The sequence below is a fragment of the Xyrauchen texanus genome, chromosome 12, assembly GCF_025860055.1.
Source record: "Xyrauchen texanus isolate HMW12.3.18 chromosome 12, RBS_HiC_50CHRs, whole genome shotgun sequence".
Taxonomy (NCBI): domain Eukaryota; kingdom Metazoa; phylum Chordata; class Actinopteri; order Cypriniformes; family Catostomidae; genus Xyrauchen; species Xyrauchen texanus.
In genome coordinates, this window is record NC_068287.1 from 46,065,393 (window position 1) to 46,085,030 (window position 19,638).

Below are 19,638 nucleotides of genomic sequence, written 5' to 3' on the forward strand. Positions count from 1 at the left end.
GATCTTCCACGCCAATGAAATGTTTACATGCAGCTGTGACGTTATTGCCTGCGCCGCTGGCAACAAAACGGACCAGCTTGTAATCGGAAAGATGTGAGGCTGACTGGCCGGTCACCGGTCCGGCCGAGCATGCGGAAAATCGGCTAATTCCGATCCCTGGCTGGTCGATCGGTGAATCGCTAGTGAATACCTTGTGTTTTTAATTATTATTGTCATTTGCCTCCCCCTGTCCCCTCCCAGATTCAGGAAGGTGGGGATGACCTGCCAGCAGAAGCAGTTTCATCTTCTACATTCAACTGACTGTACAAGTTTTCCAGTTCTGTCTGTGACTGAATCAAACCATCTCACTGTCATCTCACTTTACCCTAAAGCTGTTTTCACATGTTTCTACTGGAGATAATCCAGTCGGAGTGTTTTTATACTGTAGTGTTGTGCAGCATATCAGAAATATCTATCAGTGTATTTTATTAAACCATTGAAATCCTCTGACCTCTTGACCTTCCCTGTGTCGGTCTGTCCACTGAGATCCTTTGTAGAGTCCATGACATCATCTGAACAGTCCATTGAACACCTGTCAACAAACAGGACATCATCTATATTCAGGCCAATGAAATCAGTAACATTTCAGTTAGGGTGACCATAATCTGGTTTTCCAAAAAAAAGATGACACCTTATTTTTTCCCAGGTTGGGGGGTAAATAGGGTTTCCAACATTCTTTTGAATGTCCATGTATTAAAATAAAATATTTGATGCCATGAGTGTACCTTCATTTACTATTATTTTAAATGGCCATGGAAAATGAAGCATTGTGATAACAATTTTACCTTGTTGCAAAAAGAAGTTTACCTGATGAACTTTCACCTTTTGCTGAACCTTAATGCTCGGCAGAGCTGATGTGTGCTTCTAAATCACTTGCATTTCCGTCCAGGTGGAGATCCGTGGGAAGCAGAATGTATGACATGTAAAGCTGCACTTATGTGTCAGATGCTAATAAAGGTGCAATTGATTGAGAAGCACACATCAGCTCTGCCGAGCATTAAGGGTCAGCAAAAGGTGAAAGTTCATCAGGTAAATCAACAGACAACTTTGTGCAAGCATGTAAAATTGTCATATTACTTCATTTTCCATGTCCATTTAAAAAAATTGTAAATGAAGGCACACTCATGGCCTCAAATATTTTATTTTAGTACATGGACATTATTTATTTATGTTATGCTAATAGTGTCTTTTTCACTGTATTTAAGTTTGCATTCATAGTACAGGGCTCCAGACAAACTTATTTTACTAGGAGCACTGTAAATATTAACTGAACATTTTAAGGGAACAGGCAGAAAATTTAGGGGCGCACACCTTAAATCGACCTGCAACGCTATTATTCACATTTTCCCAATTTTAACTGTATTTATGATAAATGCTTTGGTAATAAATACAGAAACTACATTGTGTTGTTTTATTTTAGATCACAGTCACATATTAACTGAAGCCCCTCCTCCTGTCCTTTTCCGGAAGAGAAGGGGGAATTCACGCGCTAACGCGAGATTAAACTCACATTTATAATCCAGCGGTCAAACTCGCGCGAGCAATGCGAGGCGAATAATAGGCTTGTTTGAGATGAGCAAAATCTGCGCAGAACCGATCACCGGTGATCAGCGCGTAATGCATGCCGGTTAGAAATGTGTCAGAGAGCGGTCCGCCTTGCTCTGATGTCATGCTGACGTATGTCAAAAAACTCTCGCGAGCGCAAGGTGCACGTGTCGGATTCTGCAGTCACGCGCAGTTGCTCTCCACCGACTGCGCTGATCAAAAGCATGATGGGAAACGACTTGCTGACGACACAACTTAATGCTCATTGGCTGCGATTGTCAGCTGATATTTTTTTCCCTTAATTCTCAGAAGTCCATTACCTATAGCCTAATACTATTTACTTTTTCTATAGTACTTTATTAGTAATTAGTACATGTGCTTTATTTACCCTTTTATTTTTATTTTCTTGGTTTGAAGTCCTGTTTGTTGTAATTTTCTCTTTATTGTATTGTATGCTTGTGTTCATTTTGTACATTGACATTTTTGTACCACATTATTCCATTAAATAAATGAGTCAATCCATCAATACATGCATAATCACATCTAATGTGACGGTTTTACAATATAGGCCTCATGTTTGTGTGTTTTTATCTGATATCTTTATCTGGGTTATTCCTGGAGTGCAGTAAACAAAACCCACACATGCTCATTTCTTAATTTAGAATGTGTTTTTGTTTCATATTATTTTTGAATAATAATTTGCTGTACACACTTTTCCTAATCATTAAACATGAAATTCAAACTTACATTAAGGTGACAAACAATTGTGTAATATATTTATATAGAATTTTTTCATGTAAAAAAGGGATAGTTCACCCAAATATTTGTTTTTCTTTGGGTAAACTATCCCTGAAGTAGGATACACATCATTAGGTTAATCAGCTGTGCCATATCCCACTCTGAAATGTTTAACCCATAATTAGGGATAACAATATAAATTTAGTGCAGCATCTGTATGCTCATCATTTCTCATTATGGCTTTGATTATAAAAGGCACCCACAAAGTTAACAATTGTAGCAAGATGGAGAATGTGTTATTAACACTATCAGACTCCCAGGGAGCAATGACATTAACAGTAAGCAAATAAATTGCTGAGACAATAAAGAATGGTGAGTAAAAAAAAATAAAAAATTGGTTGCTTGATGATGGAATTAATTTTATTTTATTGATTGAAATTCCTTTTTACAGATAAAAAATATGCAGCATATATAATGCAACAAGTGAGAAATGCAGAACAGAAACAAGCTAAGGCATTTTAAGTAATGAGCACTGTTCACCTTCGGTGATTCTCCTCATCATAACCATCTTCATGTAAAAACAGTGGTATTTCAATTGCATCCACTTCGTCTGCGATAAAGAACGCGAACGCGATCTCTTCCATTGCTGACGTTTGCAGTCCACAACACAGCGAGATTCAGGAAGTGTCCGGCTTGCCTGCACTTTTTTCACTCCTCCCCTCACTGCAGCCGCCTACTCTCACCTACATTTCAGGCGAGGCAAGGCGCATCTCAAACAAGCCTATTTTCTTCGCGTTGTATGTGACGCAATATTACGAACGATGAGTGTGACGCCACACGAGTGTATATGACGTCATCCACACAGTTGACTAATCACTCACAGCCCAATTCCTCGTTTTTCAACATGAAATTAAAAAACTAAATGTCGTCAAATTTGAAGGTCGCACATGTGCGAGTAGTTGAAAAAAAAATACTGTCTCAAAAAATAGTCGCAAACATTTGGTTACAGTCGAGTCCTGTAGTAACTTTTGAACACTATTATCTCTCTTGAGTTCCGGTTTGTTTTGCAGCAGTTCAGTACTCACCTGTCAAGAGCTGTTGATGTTCACTTCCTGTTTACTGACTAGAATATCACCTACAAAATACTTCATCAATTGATTTATTGTTTCAGACAATCCAGTGCAGCACAAACTGTCGAACTTTTTCAATTTTTCTCTCGTCGTGTAATTTCCTGCTCGAGTCATAAAATGGCTGCTGATTTAATAGTTTCACTTTCGCCTGTCACGTGAGGAGGAGGAGGAGTCTGAAAACAGACAAACAACATTTAAAGCTGCAGCAGAGGTCTGTAACATGAAGGTCTCTGAATGAACTCAGAGTTTCAGGTTGACAAATTCAATCCAATCAGGTTTAATTGTATCATGATGCAGCTCATCAACTTTCTCTCGCTGTGTCTCGTTTGGAAGGATGTGTCCTCCGGAGGTCGCGTTTATCGGCCGCATACGTCATCAAGGCTGTCTCGTTTCAGAAAAGCGACACTTCAAATGCGATTTTTATTTTTATTGAACACGAACAAAATGTACATCTATAATGGAATTATATTCATAAATGAATACACAACAAAAAACATGACACACAGATAACATAAATAAATAATAAAAATAGGAGAGAGAGAGGTCTCTTCATTCATCTTCCAATAAACTAAAGTCTTTTATCTTCTTAAAGAGTTTGCAGGCTTGTTCAGTCTTCATACATTTCAGTGATGGAAAATATTTACAAAGTAAATCACTTTTAAATACAGAGAAATAAAGTTTTGTCTTTATACATTTTGTGTCTCCCCAATAACTTTAGATAAATCAAGTCTCAAGTGATTGTTATATATATGGGTTAACAGTTTATACTCATTATTTAACAAAGTAACAGGTCGTAAATTGTCCAACAGTCTAGGGTCCTTCCCCGGTTTGGGAATAAGTGTGATTAATCTTGTCTCATTGAGGTAGAACCGAATTATTAGATATTTCCTGAAAAGTCGCAAATAGAAATTCCCTTAATAAACCCCAAAAATAACGATATAAATGTGACGTAAAACCATCTGGACCAGGTGATTTATCTGATGACAAACACGTGACAGAATCAAGCTCTTCAATTGTTAACTCTGCATCACATGTCATTTTAAATTGTTCATTTATTTGAGGGACAAATTCACCAATTTCTTCAAAAAGGGAATTCGGATGTAAAATGAATGAAGAGGACGAGTACAGGTTCTGATAAAAGATGGCGATTTCTTTTGCTATTAATTTAGCATCAGAACATTCGACACCATTAATGATTCAAGTTTTAATTGTGTTTTTACTGACGCTTTTTCTCTAACCTACAAAAATAAGCAGATTTTCCCTTTTTCCATCATTTATCTCTTGATCTAATGTTTGCCCCTCTGACTTTTCTCATATAAATTATGACTGTGATTACAGAGATAACAATCGTGATGTGTCATTCTCTGTCAAACTTCATTTGAACATTCATTTATTTCTTTAATGAGAGATCTCTTCTAAAAGATAACATATATTTAGTTGTTTACTGTAAGAAATAGATAGTTGACGAAGTTTGTATTTAAAGAATTCCCATTTACCCTCCCAGGAACCCAAACTATTAGCTATCTCTAATAATATCTGAAACAGTTTCTTCCACCGCTTCTTTTTCCAGAAGACCAGAGTTAAACTTCTAATATCATTTATTACAGAAAGGTTTATCTTTTTAATTGATCATCAATTCAGTTGATCAATGGTCTGTAAGGGGAGCTGCAGATATGCGAGAGGTGGACTCATAAAGCTAAAATCAATTCGGGACTTGCTAGAAGCATCAGGATTAAACCCAGAATAGTTTTGAATACAGGTTTGATTCACACCAAGATCTATTAAACCTACAAAAGTTTACTAATACTGAGTTATAATTATGTACATAAATGCGACTTTCACAATTCAGAGGATGCGTGAGAAATTGTGTCACTCTTCAAAAAAAAATCAAAATAAATAAAAAAAATTACGCCGATGTAAAATGCCCAAACAAATTGGTGAGAGGTGAGGAATCATAGTTTTGTTACGGGACGTATAAAGATTGGATCCAAGTGCAAAGTGCGAATAGAAGAATGTAATATAATAGCCTATTAATCTTTAAAATAACCATAAGCAAAACACACAAATAACAAAATACATACATTGTTATTTACAATGAAGTGCCGTGTGAAAGGAGCAATGGCTTTTATTTCAAGATAATAAATAAATAAATCGTGATAATGAACAAATAACATTTGAATTATGTTTAGATCGCGACTAACAGGTCAGATAAAATGTTGTCCATGGCCAGTTAAGACTGAACGTGTTCGTGTACGTTTAAAAAGCGACACAGCGCAACAAATACAACAGAATACGTGTCTCGTGGGACGTTTTAAAAAGTTTTAAATCTTTTCGCGTGACACGGTGTCATGGTAACACGGCCGTAGAGCTTCCGTAGAGGAAGACACTCATTACCGGATGATTCGAATATGGATCTAAACATCATAGTAACTTGATCCAGAAATGTTTAAACAAAATTATTACAAATAACTTTCTTTAAATACAAACACAACATTGCAGATCTTTGAAACCTTTGGCCAGAATTCTGCCCATGACCTTCCACTCTTCTTCTTGCCACTTTGGTGACAGCAAAGGATCCCTCATATCTTCCCCCTCAGCAGCAATATCAAAAACTGTTGTCCAGAAGGCAGAGTAGGCATCTCTGGATACACACTGGGCATCAGCCCCCATCTCATCAATGAAAGTGAAAGTCAGGGGACAGGTGATGATAATGTTTTCATCTTTAAAGTGTTTTCTGATATTGAACACTTAAATGTCTTTGATAGCCAAATATTTATAAGTCAGCTGGCTGAGGACACAACCTTGTTTCTAAAATATGTTGAGCAGGTCCCAAAGGCCATTGAAATTATTGCCTCATTCTCAAAAGCATCTGGTTTACAATTGAACTTGAAAAAGTGAGTTATTAACTATACATGACTGCCATCTTGAGGCTGCATATGGCATCCCTATTAAAACTACTGTCAAATACTTGTGTACATATAACAAAATATACTAAATTAAGTGAAACCTTAAATGTATGGAACATATATTTTTTTAATACCTTTAAATGAGGCACTATAGAACAGCACAATCTGACGGGTTGGGGTTAAAGTTGAATTCAATATGGGTTTTTTATTATGAGTTGTACTTGAGTTAATGAAGACATGTCCGTTTATTATCAAACAGTTCAACAAGCTGTTAAGCCCATTCATGAACTGAAACCAGAAGAAAGTTGCTGACAAAAGCACTTTAAAAACCATTACAGGAAAAGATATAATACCACAGCATGACATAAAATGATATCCATCCACACCAGACATTGCTTACGGAAGCGTATTGCATTCACTTGAGAAAAAAAAATCTACTCTGTTTTTCTGAATTAACGAGTTAATTATCTCAGAATTACGAGATAATTTTTCATGGAAAAAAAAATATTTTGTTCTGTTTTTCTGAATTAATGAGATCCCTCAAAATCCTGCCAGGAGCTCTATTTTAGCTGGATGCGCATGAATTTATAGAGATATATTTTAAACTTGGCCTTCAATACAAAGACATTACTGTCTATGACATTTGTAATACTGTCATGGCTGAGACACGCTTTGATCTTCCAAAGGACACTAATCAAGCAATAGACTTGTACTTGCATTTAACACGAGAACTACCGGAATTCTAGAACTACTAGAATGGCCATAGCGCTCATTCTGACCGTTCATACTAGACTGGACCAAATGTCATGTCATATTTACATTCGACACTTCTATTGAGGTTTTAGAATGAAGCTTGTCTGTCGTCATATTTTATGGCGTCATCACCCTAAAAATGTATTGAATAAAATACAATAATATGGATCAAATGGAGCGCCAAGCGAACGCAGATAGTCCTACATAATACGATCTTTTTTTGTAATATATAATAGTGCTAGACTATATAAATACATAGGCCTATATATATTATATATTAGCTGCTAGACTGCCCCGGAAGGTGCGTGCCTCGCTTTGTGTACAGCAAGTTTTTTCCACCACAGTGAAAAGGGTTTTGAAAGTCTAAACGCCAACAAACATGGATTGAGGCGGAATATTTCGTTAGATAAAAACATGTTGTGAATTTTGGAAATTATTACATCTATCCTTTTTCAAAACATGTTGACTTTTGGACTTTACAACGCTCTGGATTTATTGGAAATTGGAAACAATCCTATGCAGCCACCACTGGAACCAAAATCCATGAATAAATGAATCTGTTATATTAATAATAAACACCAGGACACGAAATTTAAATTCTAATGAATGTGAAAATGTATTAGTTCATCGACAACCACAGAACTTGCTATTGTAGCTGATTACAGATACAAATTTGATTATTTATATTACGAGATAATTAACTCGTTAATTCAGAAAAACAGAGCAAAAACTTTTTTCCATGAAAAATTATCTCGTAATTCTGAGATAATTAAGTCGTTAATTCAGAAAAACAGAGTAGATTTTTTTTTCTCAAGTGAATGCAATACGCTTCCGTAATTGCTCATCTTAGAGTACACATGTATGAATATCACATAAATATATAATATAATATATTTATAATATATATCACATAAATCTGCTCTCATTATTGGGATTTCAAGCTCTGCAGTCTTTGTTTTTGGAGAAGTTGAGGCTGGAGAAGGAAGGAGCCTCTGTGGCATCAGTGTTGTTTTAGTTGTTGCTTGGCAACAGATACATTGATCAGTTGTGCATCTTAATCTGCTCTCTTAAGAAAAATGATTCTAAATAACACTGTGATAGAGTTCTTAGAATGTAACAATCGTAGAATCCTTCAGTGCTAAATAGAATGTGTTTAAGGTTCCAAAAAGAACCCTGGTTTTAAAAAATGCAGCAATAAAGAACTTTAAACCGCAACACAAAGAAACATTTCAGTACAGAAAGGTTTCTGTAGGTATACTCATAATGCAAAATGTAAACAATATTTTGATGGTTCAGCCGGTTCCCGCCTCCTCCTTTCCCAAACCTTTACTGTGTTACAATAGCATATGTACATTTTTGTAAAGAACGCCCCTCAAATAACAATGATTCAATATATAATGATGAATTAACTTGAAATAGATATATTTAAATAATTAAATTGAGTGACATTATTGTGGCAGAGGAGTTCAGCATTGATAAGGCATGACAAAAGTGTCTTTAGAATACAATATATCGTTTATTTGCATATTATTAAACATGAGCCAATCATTGGCCTACAGTTCACAGCAATCCATTTTGTCAACCATTCTGAGATTTATTAGATTTTATAAGGGCTTTTCTAAGGACACGGCAATGTACACCTGCGTCAGACATCAGACATAAAAATACCACTTTTAGGTTACCGTGTCAAGTTAAATGTAGTTTAATACATTGAAAAACACGTCTTGAGATCACTGCCTTTGGATTTGCACTCCATCAAGCTGTGTTTGTACACAAGAATGTGTTCTCATCTTGTGCTGTCTGCTGTCGGTGGTTTGTTCTCTGTATAAGCTGCACGTTGCCTTAAAAGCTGGAGTTTTGCTTACTGCCCCCTGGAGGAAACTGTTGGTACTTCAAGTTTGAATTGCTCAGAAATCTTCCGTATTAAGGTCTGGGGACATGATTAATTGTGTAATTTTATTTATGCATAATTTTTTATATAATTAATCACACAGCGTTAAATCAACAGCCCTAAAATTAACTATTAATTTTGATAAAGAACAAACCCTTCACTATGCTGAACTTAAACTCTGAACTTGAACTTAAAACGTTTGTCATTGTTTCCCTTGAATTTCAATGTATGTATTGTAATTAATCAGACCCATACGATAGGCCTCATCGAGCAATACATCTTTGCCAGTCTCTGGGTCATAAACCGTTATGGTGGTGGTTGTTGTGCTTGTCCGTGAATCATGTGCTGTCATTGGTTCTCTATGCAGCTCCACCAGGGTGTTTTCCAGGGGATTTGCCAGGGAGTTCCCAGGAATCTCATCTTTCGTCTTGCTGTTGTAGCCTATAGATATTGGTTAGAGTTTGGGAGTTATTGTTACTTGTTTTCCACTATTACTTCAATACATCTGCCATCACAGAGTCCCACCCAACTCCAGGCATGACACATGTCTCTGCCATCCCCACTGTCTGCACATTGCATCTATACCTATAATATTACAAGTGATTGTAGTCATTAAATTATTGGCTTCCCCAACTGAGACTCGGTTCCTCCCAAGGTTTTGTCCTCATCTCTTGGTTCCCGTTGGCTTGCTCCTTTGGGCGTTTGTTTGGCATTATTCTATTCTTTGCAAAGCTGCTTTGGAGCAATATGTATAAGCATAACAAATAAATTAAAATGAATGAATTGATATTAGTGTGTCTTCTTTTCCCTAGTAATGTACCATGTAGGAATGGTCAGAAGTCGATATGATTGTCACTATAGAAACCGTGGGACATCTGAAGTTTAATTCCCATTATAAGTTGAATTATTATAAAATTCAATCTACATCAATTCCATTTTATATTTAATTAACTGATGCTCAAATTACATCTAAATAAATAAAGAATGAACAAAAGAATGAAGGAATATCCAGAAATGTACCTCCAGCAAATATCTTCTCCATCTCCTCTTCGCAGAAATGCTCCAGTTGGTCTCTGAGTTGAGAGACAGAGTTCATTACATGATCATAAGAGAGATGAGACGTGACATTGATGCTGGGCGAGTCTGTAAGTCCAGAAGGGGCGGAGAGAGAATGGAAACTCTACAGACACAAAGCCAAACAGATTTTACATTTACATTTATGCATTTGGCAGATGCTTTTATCCAAAGTGACTTTTAGAGCTCATATTACAGGGACAATCCCCCCGGAGCAACCTGGAGTTAAATGCCTTGCTCAAGGACACAATGGTGGTGGCTGTGGGGATCAAACCAGCAACCTTCTGATTACCAGTCCAGTGCTTTAGACCACTATGCATTATTACTTTAGTAAAACATGGTCCATTTTAAATAAGGGTTAACCCTCCTATGGGAAATAGCACCTCTATTTGGTTACTGCGGTCATTTTTGACCTGAAGGGTGCGATGTGTTACGATTTTTTTTCTGTAAGAACAATAAACATATGCATTTCCTTTGGGATTTTATGCTATTTTGATCTTTACATTACCATTAATTTGCATATACAAATAAGCACATTTTTGAAGAACAAAGATGTATTTAGTATTTAGGTAAAAAAAAACATAGGAGGGTTAAAATATTATTTGGTGGCAGCACTAAATTAGCCCAGTTAGCACACATACATCTCTGAGAAGTCTGTTTAACAGTGTTTTATCTAGAAGGCATCAGATTCTAATAAACATCTGCTAAACATCTTAAAAAGGTCAAATTTAACATTCAAAATCATAAACGTCTCAAAGACATCTGCTGAATTTTGAATGTTAAATTTGACCTTTTTAAGATGTTTAGCAGATGTTAATTAGATTTGACACTTTCCAGATGAAACGCTCATAAATAGACATCTCGGAGATGTACGTGTGGTATCTGGGATATTAATTATGGTCCAGCAAAATGAGTAAAAACTCTCCGTAATAAGAAGACTTCACTAAAGTCCACTGAGTGTTTTTCTAGATTTCGGTTACCTGGAGGACATTGATATCATCGTTGGAGTATGAAAGCCGCTGCAACTCATCATCTCTCCTCCTCAGATCATCAATCTCCTGCTCCAGTTGCTGCAAGAGTTCTTCAGCTCGACTCACTGCAGCCTTCTCCTGATCTCTGATCAGCTGTGTGACCTCAGAGCGCCTTCTCTCAATGGATGAGATCAACTCGGTGAAGATCAGCTCACAGTCCTCCACTGCTGTCTGTGCAGAGTGCTGTTAGTGTAACAGGGTTAAAAAAGACAAATCCAAGGTTTATTGGTTTTATACCATATGAGCTGAATTTTATTATATATGAAAAACTTTGTAAGAAATCCAAGTATATTCTGTCACCATGTGCTTACACAGCAACACAGTATGTTCTTGAAGCTTGGAATAGACTTGGGGCGTGTGTGTTTATTTTTGCTAGGACGACAAATGGGCAGGATTAAAGACCTGAGTGACTTTAACAAGGGCCACATTGTTATGGCCAGACGACTGGGTCAGAGCATCTCTGAAACGTCAAGGCTTGTGGGGTGCTTGTGGGGTGCTCCCGGTCAGCAGTGGTGAGTTATTACTGACAGTGGTCCGAGGAGAGACAAACCACAAACTGGCGACAGGGTGTTGGGTGCCCAAGGCACATAGAAGCATGAAGGCAACGAAGGTTATCTCGTGTTGTCTGAACCCGACAGAAGGTCTACTGTAGCACAAGTCAAAGAAACTTTTAATGATGTTACGGGAGGAATGTGTCAAAACACTGCGTATGGGGCTGCTTAGCCGCAGACCAGTCAGAATGCCCATAATAGCCCCTATCCACCATCGAAAGCACCTACAATAGGCAATGGAACTGGTCCTTGGAGCAGTGGAAGAAGGTCACCTGGTCCGATGAATCCCATTTTCTTTTGTATCACGTGGAAGGCCTTGTATGTGTGCACCGTTTCCTTGGGAAGTGATGGCACCAGGATGCACTGTGGGAGTGTGATGTTTTAGACAAAGTTCTGCTAGGAAACTCATGAAACTCATGTGGACATCAATTTGACATGTGCCACCTACCTAACCATCATGGAAGACCAGGTACACCCCTTCCTGCAATGGCCTCTTTCATCCTGCCAAACATTGTTCGGGAATTGTTTGAGGAACATGATGGTTCAAGTTGTTGCCCTGGCCTCCAAATTCCCTGGATCTCAATCCGATTGAGCATCTGTGGGATGTGCTGGACCAACAAGTCCAATAAATGGTGACTCCACCTCGCAACTTACAGGACTTGAAGGATCTGCTGCTGGTGTCTTGGTGCCAGATACCACAGGACACCCTCAGGGGTCCATACCTCGGGGGGGGATACGGAGGACCAACAGCATATTAGGCAGGTGGTATTTTTTTTTGGTATGTACTTTTAAGGAAAATGAAAATGACGAAAGAAAATATACAACCAAGTCCCTCAAAGTGATTGTTAATGATTATTTGTATGGCAACATCTGCTTTGATCTTAGTGGTACTGTACAGTACATCAAACAGCCATATTAAAAACTGAGACTTAAACTTCTCTTCTTCTTAACATTCACCTTATGAGACTCCACAGCCTCTCTCAGCTCCTGAAGATCTTTCTCTCTCTGCTGGATTCTCTGCTGGAATTTTAGCTGCGTCTCCGCCAAAACTTTCTGTACAAAGCACAAATACTTGTGAGTAATGCTACATAAGAGTGAATGATGGGGTTGTTTGAGTCTGGTAGGCTACGGTTTTATGACTGACATTACACAATCATTCTGCCCCTGATTGCGAGAAAATTTAACAAAGCCTACCTGGTATCCCGGAAAAATGTGACTGCACCTAATGTTAGGAAAGCATATGTTGCAGTGGGTAATTTGCTGCTTTTTCCAGGTGAAATGTCCAATAGTGGCTCTTAAAGTTTGTTGTGTTTTAAACGTGTTCAAGTCTGTGACATGACCAAGTCATTACAAGTTGAAGGTTTCACCCGGCTTAAACATTATAGGTTATAACTACACAACATAGGCCCAAAAAGCATCTCTCTCCTTTGAAGGTCATTTAAAAGTAGCCATTGAGGGCTCAAACCTTCAAAAAATGTATTTGACCTCTCTGCTGCTTTTGATGTCATCGCTGACGTAAGAGTTATTAGTTACAGGACATTAACGGCTCAGTTGACTGATCAAAAACCATGATGCTGCGTTCCATTCAACTCTGAAATTCCAAATTCCCACCTGGAATAACTTACATTTATGCATTTGGCAGACGCTTTTATCCAAAGCAACTTACAGAGCCCTTATTACAGGGACAATTCCCCCGGAGCAACCTGGAGTTAAGTGCCTTGCTCAAGGACACAATGGTGGTGGCTGTGGGGCTTGAACCAGGGTCCTTCTGATTACCAGACTACCAGTTATGTGCTTTAGACCACTACACCACCACCACTCCTATGCATAATAATGCAACATATTGCAACATGTAGTCGGACTTCCAACTTGGAAATTCACAACTCTGATTTCGACGAGATTCCGGCACCCGGGACAATTTACAAAGATATCGTAAATGTTCACATTTTTGGGAAATAAAAAGCATCTGTGAGTTAAATATCCTAAATTACATGATAATAAAACTTGTTTAACAATTGTTTGTAGAGACTGATGTGTAAACCTCAGATTAAACTATCCTTTGATCAATGCACACCTGTAGAACAAAGGCTTAAATTTCATAGTATCATTTATCCTCTGCAATTTGGTTACTAAGGGATGTCTTTGTCGTCAGTCGGACACTTGCTAAGCTAACGGGAGCATTGCACTTTTACGTATACGTAATCTTCTGAGCATCCTGCAATGGAAAGCCTTTAGGGTCGGAGATTACAAATGTCAAGTAGAAATTTCCCACATCTGGCTTTGAATGGAATGCAGCATAAGTGCCAATGAGCAAAGATGGCAGAATTCAATACTTCCGGGTGGCATGCGGAAGCCATACAACTGCCTTTGAGATAAATGGGAATGCTAATGGATACCTCTCGCCAAGTATTGATGTTTAACTTGGTGCTAATTGTTACAAGTTTGAAATAAGATCAATATCATGACCTAATCTGCATTGGAGAAAAGAACTCGCTTTCAGCGCCACCTTTGGACGTTAGACCTCGAACTGCATCGAATTGTTCCTGCAGCAACATATTTCAGGTCTGCAGAAATATATGTAGTCCTGTTTTTCCAGTAACAACATATTCCAGTGAACATAAACATGAACTAACGTAACATCATTAGTGATGAGTGACAGTTAAGGAAATGTTGGTTACCTGTTTCTCAATACTCGCTTCTGCAGCAGATAAAATGTTGTGGTTTTTGTGTTCATTTATCATACACAGCACACAAATGCATTTCTGGTCAGTGCGACAGTAAAATTCCAGCATTTTATCATGTTGAGGGTAGATCATCTCCTGGAGTCGTCCAGTGGCATCTATCACGTTGTGTCTCGTACCCTTGAAGAGATTCTCATGTTGTTCAAGATGATTTTGACAGTAAGAGTTCAGACACACCAGACAGGACTTGACGGCTTTCTGTTTTCTTCCAGTACAGACGCCACACTCCACATCTCCAGGACCAGCGTAACATGGAGTCTCTTGGATTCTTGCCCTCTTCAGTTTCTCCACCATTTCAGCGAGCATCACATTCTTCCCTAAATCAGGTCTTGGAGTGAAGGTCTTTCTGCACGTAGGGCATCTGAAGACTCCCCTCAGATCATCCTGATTCCAGTATTCTGTAATACAGCTCATACAGTAACTGTGTCCACAAGAAATGGTCACTGGATCCTTTAGGAGATCCAGACACACTGGACAGCATAACTGGTCATCAGTCCATGAAATATTGGCTTCTGCCATTTCACTGTATGTCCACAGATAGAGAGACGACACACTGCAGCTTGAAGAGTTTTTTCTCTTTACTGGAAACTTGACTTATCTTCCTGATTGCATGCTTAAGAAACAGGTTTATTTCCTGAAGGGTGTAACTAACTGTAAACAATTTCTTTGAATGTTATCCACTGTATTTTGTGTCTCAAAGGTGTGCATCAAAGTTTCAAACGTATGACTGAACGATTTGAGTTCTCATCACAGAATGACAATAAACCAAACATATAACCATGATCAGCTTATTTGTACCTGTACTTGTCACAATTAAACGCTTTCACACTGGAATGTATCAGAACATGATTTCTCGAGCGCCTTGCTCATTTTGGGCTAACAGTCTTTGTGTAACAGCTTTTTTTCATAAACCTTTTACAACAACACATTTTGTGTGTCCCACCTTTTAGCTTACTTCTTTCATAGTTATTATTGGTATTTTGTTGTACTTTATGGATTAGACCTCATTTAGCTCAAATTATACCACTCAACTTTTATATAAAACAATCAAATGTTTTGTTACCTTCACTTCTGTAAAAAGATACATAGAATTTTTTTAAATAAAAAGGCAGCAATGTGTCATGCACAAGGAGCATCTGCTGGAGAAACATGACAATTGCAATGACAAGTATAGCCTATAGGTGGCCTCAGTGTTCCCCTTATTTTTGCATGGTCTCTGTAACTCAGTGCTGTAACTTAACGTCTTGATATTATCACAAGTTATGCATATGGATATATATTTAGACATTATAAAAGAATATTTTTGTCAATGTTTATGTTTTTTAAACCACTTGCTATGAATATATGCTGAGTTTACAATGCACAATTTACAGTTAAATCTGACCACGTCACAAAGAGAAGACTTGGAATAAGTATTTAGTTATCTACCATGTGTTTTGCAAACATCATTCAATAAAGTCATTCAAGACAATTTGTTTTGCACTGCAATACATGTTTCCCAAACAAAAACAAGCAACATGTCCTTTATTGGAAAAATACCTAAACTTAATGGAATCAGTTCATGGTTTTAAGTGTGTTTTAAAATGGTAAAAAGAGGGATCACAAAGTTATATATCTCTCCAAAGAAGGATACCGTTTGTCGGACAAAAATGTTCAATCAGTACACGAGGGTTAACCAATTCAGATGTTTGTAGAAGGCACCATTACGGATTCCCTTACTCTTATAGCACAATGCAGAATGTTATTTCTTATTGTATTTAGGGATTCATATTTTCATAAAAATGAACTGTGCTCCAGTTAAAACTGAAGAGGTTCATAAACAGATGAATGTGGTTGGATTGGATGTGAGAGCAGGTTGGAGAAATCTATGCACACAATGTTGCAGAAATGCAGACAGGCAAGAAAAAACAATTCCAAAACACTGAATAAATCAGCAGGTGTGTGCTTCTATTAATCTGAATTTTGGGTCATCTAAACACCTCGGATTAACCACTCTAATGGGATATTTAATTATCCATGTTCATAGGAAAGTCATTCTAGCCGCCATGTGATGAAGCTGAGCTCAAAAGACTCGAAAATGTAACTTACCTTATCACAGCGTCACCTGCAGTCAAGCGAGTGTCAATGCACTTGAATTGCTAATTGGGATTTTGGGATGAGATGTTGCCTTCATGTGCGCTCAGAATTATCGTAAATATGAGTATCCCACTTGTAATTGCACACGAACGACCCCTCAAGTCAATAGGTTACTCACGTAACCCCGGTTCTCTGAAACATTGAGTGGAGAGATCCACCTATGGGAAGGGCATCGTACCTGACCTCTGCAGAAGCATCCAATTGCACCAAGTCTGGCTAGACAGACAGAAGCGTGTGACCTTTGCTCGGTAAGGACCCACCCCCTTACCTATGAGCATATAACGACCTTCCCGCGCTGCTGCTCCTCAGTAAGTATATTCGCTTCTCGTGCAGCAAGCGGGGCAAGCTTGGTGGATCTCTCCACTCGATGTTTCAGAGAACCGGGGTTACGTGAGTAACCTATTGTTCTCTTTCATCATCTCATGTCCGAGATCCACCTATGGGAGACATTGACAGCTCCCCGATTGCACAATACACTCACAGTGAGGTCCTACAAGCCAGTTAAGGGAACGGTCGCCCCAAAGATGCGGTGCTCGACATGTCCCATAATCACACACATGGCAACCCTGAAGCACACAAGTGAGAACTGTGTACAGGTAGAGCATAAATAACATGTTAGTGGCACAATCATAAAAATGCAGCCCAGCAGCATACAGTAAAGACAACACCCAGGCAGGAATGTTAATGCATGCTTGGTGATATGAATGTGCGCAGCCAACCAGCCCCTAACCCCTTTTTCTTACTTATATATATATATATATATATATATATATATATATATATAATGTATATATAAAGAAAAGGAGCTAACAGGGAAGGGGCTATGAAGAACCCACCCCCAAGAGATAAAGAGCTGATTACTCTTCCGAAAAGCACTAGTCCTATCCAAGTAAACCCGCAGGGCACGAACCGGACACAGACCATTCAGCCTCTGATACTCCGCAGATGAAAAAGGAGGAGGGTGAAAAGCAGAAAGCTCCATTACCTCACATGAGAATGCTGGGAAGCATTTTGGCATAAAGGCCGGGTTAGGCGGAAAACCATATCTCCACTAAGAGAATTTTGTGCACGAGGAATGAACAGAGAGTGCATGCAGGTCACTGACACGTTTAGCTGATGCTAAGGCCAGGAGCAACGCTGTCTTGAAAGACAGCAATTTTAGGGAAATGCTTCCCAGGGGCTCAAAAGGCAGCTGGCATAAAGCCTCCAGCACCATAGAGAGGTCCCACTCAGGAACAGTTCTCCTAGTAACTGGGAGAGAACGGCGGGCACCCTTCATAAATCTACGAATGAGGGGATGCTGCCTTGCCGTTGAGCCGTCAAACCCAAAATAGACCTAGTAGACCTTAATAGTGGAAAAAGACCTTCCTTTATCCATAAGGTCTTGTAAAAAACACAAAATATCAGAGACTGAAATCTGATATGATGTGGAACCAAGCCCATCACACTACCCTTCAAACACTTGCCACTTACAGTCATATAGGGACCTTGTGGAGGAGGCCCTAGTGTTCTGTATAGTGGCAACTACCCATGGGGGGGAGCCCCATCGGGCTTCAACTTGCCCTCTCACGGGCCAAGCCCAAAGAGCCACCCTGTCCGGGTGTGGGTGATATAGCTCCCCATTCGCCTGAGACAACAGGTCTGTGCGTAGAGGGAGGGGCCATGGTTGGGCATGCAGAAGAGGAATTATCTCTGCCAGCCATGGTGCTTTGAGCCACCTGGGTGCTAACAAAATGAGGGACAGGCCCTGCTCTCTCACCCTGGCCAGGGTAGGTATTAACAGGCACAGGGGAGGAAATGCATAGAGCAGCACTTTGGACCACGGGTAGGCTAGTGCGTCCATGCCGAGGGGCGCGTCCTCGTCCTTTAGCGAGAAGAACATAGGACAATGGGAGTTTTTGCGCAAGGTGAAGAGATCTACGGTCGCCTGTCCAAATCTTTCCCACAACATGCCCACTATCTTGGGGTGGGGGCGCCAGTCTCCGTAGAGCAGGTTCCCCCTCGACAGAAGGTCTGCGCCCCTGTTCAAAATGCCTGGAACATGGGTCGCGCGTAACGACAGGAAGTGCTCCACACTAAAAGCCTGTGAGCTAGGGCATGAAGCTTGGGCGAGTGCATGCCGCCCTGATGATTGATATGTGCCACTGCTATTGTCACAGTGAATAAACACATGATGCCCCTGCAAGCAGGGCAGAAATTTATTCAGAGCTTTCCATACAGTCATGAGCTCCAAATAATTTATATGGGCTGAACGATGTTCGCTCGGCCACAAACCGTTCATCCTTCTGCCCTCCTGAGTGGCTCCCCACCCTGTTAAGGACGCTTCTGTCGTTAACACTTTTCACAACATGAGGGGAAACTGCTAATCTGGCTGAACCAAGACAGTCACGCCTGGCGGAGGCTGATCTGAGCGATGTGTCCTCCTGTAGACAAATTAGTGAAAGTCAAATATGAACCGAGCTGAGAGAAAAACAGAGGTCGCGAGAAGCGAATGTCAACTGAGGAGCAGCAGCGCGTGCAGGTCGTTATATGCTCTTAGGTAAGGGGGTGGGTCCTTACTGAGCATAGGGCACGTGCTTCTGTCTGTCTAGCCAGACTTCTAGGTGCAATTGTATGTTTCTGCAGAGGTCAGGTACGGATGCCCTTCCCATAGGTGGATCTCAAACATGAGCTGATGAATGAGAACGTAATTACAACTGGGAAACTCTGAGATAATTTTGATACCAGAGTTTCTGAGATGGGAGTTGTTGTAAACTTTCAACATGGCGGAGGAGAGTACTGTTTTTATAGTGAACGATAATTTTTTATAATTTTTCTAAATACAGCTCATTGTTAGCGCTTACAGTTTTGATCATAATCATTTATGTATATCAGCAACTATTTCATGCATGTTGTACAAATTTACACCATAAAAGTTTGTATTTGACCATGAGTCCATTATCGTTCTCAAGCCCAGGAATATTTTTTATGGTGTCAAAATACAAGTTCCTCAAGAAATATATATATGAATGAATGTTTTTCCGGGAACAAATTACTTTACCGTCACATGCTCGTAAGTCAGAAGTTGTAAGTAGGATAATTTCCGGCAGCATAATAAGAAAAC

The 19,638-nt window shown here is 39.2% G+C and overlaps 3 protein-coding genes across 4 annotated transcripts in view; all 3 read right to left on the reverse strand.

The window, feature by feature from the left end:
• The window catches only part of LOC127652423 (protein NLRC3-like), a 170,897-nt gene extending 167,329 nt beyond the window's left edge, over positions 1–3,568 (reverse strand). Inside the window, exons 1-2 of one of the 2 annotated variants that reach the window (XM_052138561.1) lie at positions 3,408–3,568; positions 491–571 (exon numbers count right to left, since the gene is read on the reverse strand). In XM_052138561.1, coding sequence (XP_051994521.1) covers positions 491–564 — 74 coding nt within the window. In that variant the 5' untranslated portion in view covers positions 565–571; positions 3,408–3,568. The remainder of the gene's footprint in view (positions 1–490; positions 572–3,407) is intronic. The other variant, XM_052138571.1, reaches the window with a different exon arrangement.
• LOC127652414 (NACHT, LRR and PYD domains-containing protein 3-like) overlaps positions 1–19,638 on the reverse strand; it is a 252,794-nt gene that overhangs the window by 94,199 nt on the left and 138,957 nt on the right.
• On the reverse strand, positions 8,632–14,959 carry LOC127652447 (E3 ubiquitin/ISG15 ligase TRIM25-like). Its single transcript, XM_052138607.1, has 5 exons — positions 14,337–14,959; positions 12,616–12,711; positions 11,057–11,290; positions 10,023–10,182; positions 8,632–9,443 (listed from the first exon to the last, which is right to left on the reverse strand). Exons 1-5 carry the CDS (start codon positions 14,916–14,918, stop codon positions 9,205–9,207), a joined length of 1,311 nt encoding a protein of 436 aa, XP_051994567.1. The 5' UTR covers positions 14,919–14,959; the 3' UTR covers positions 8,632–9,204.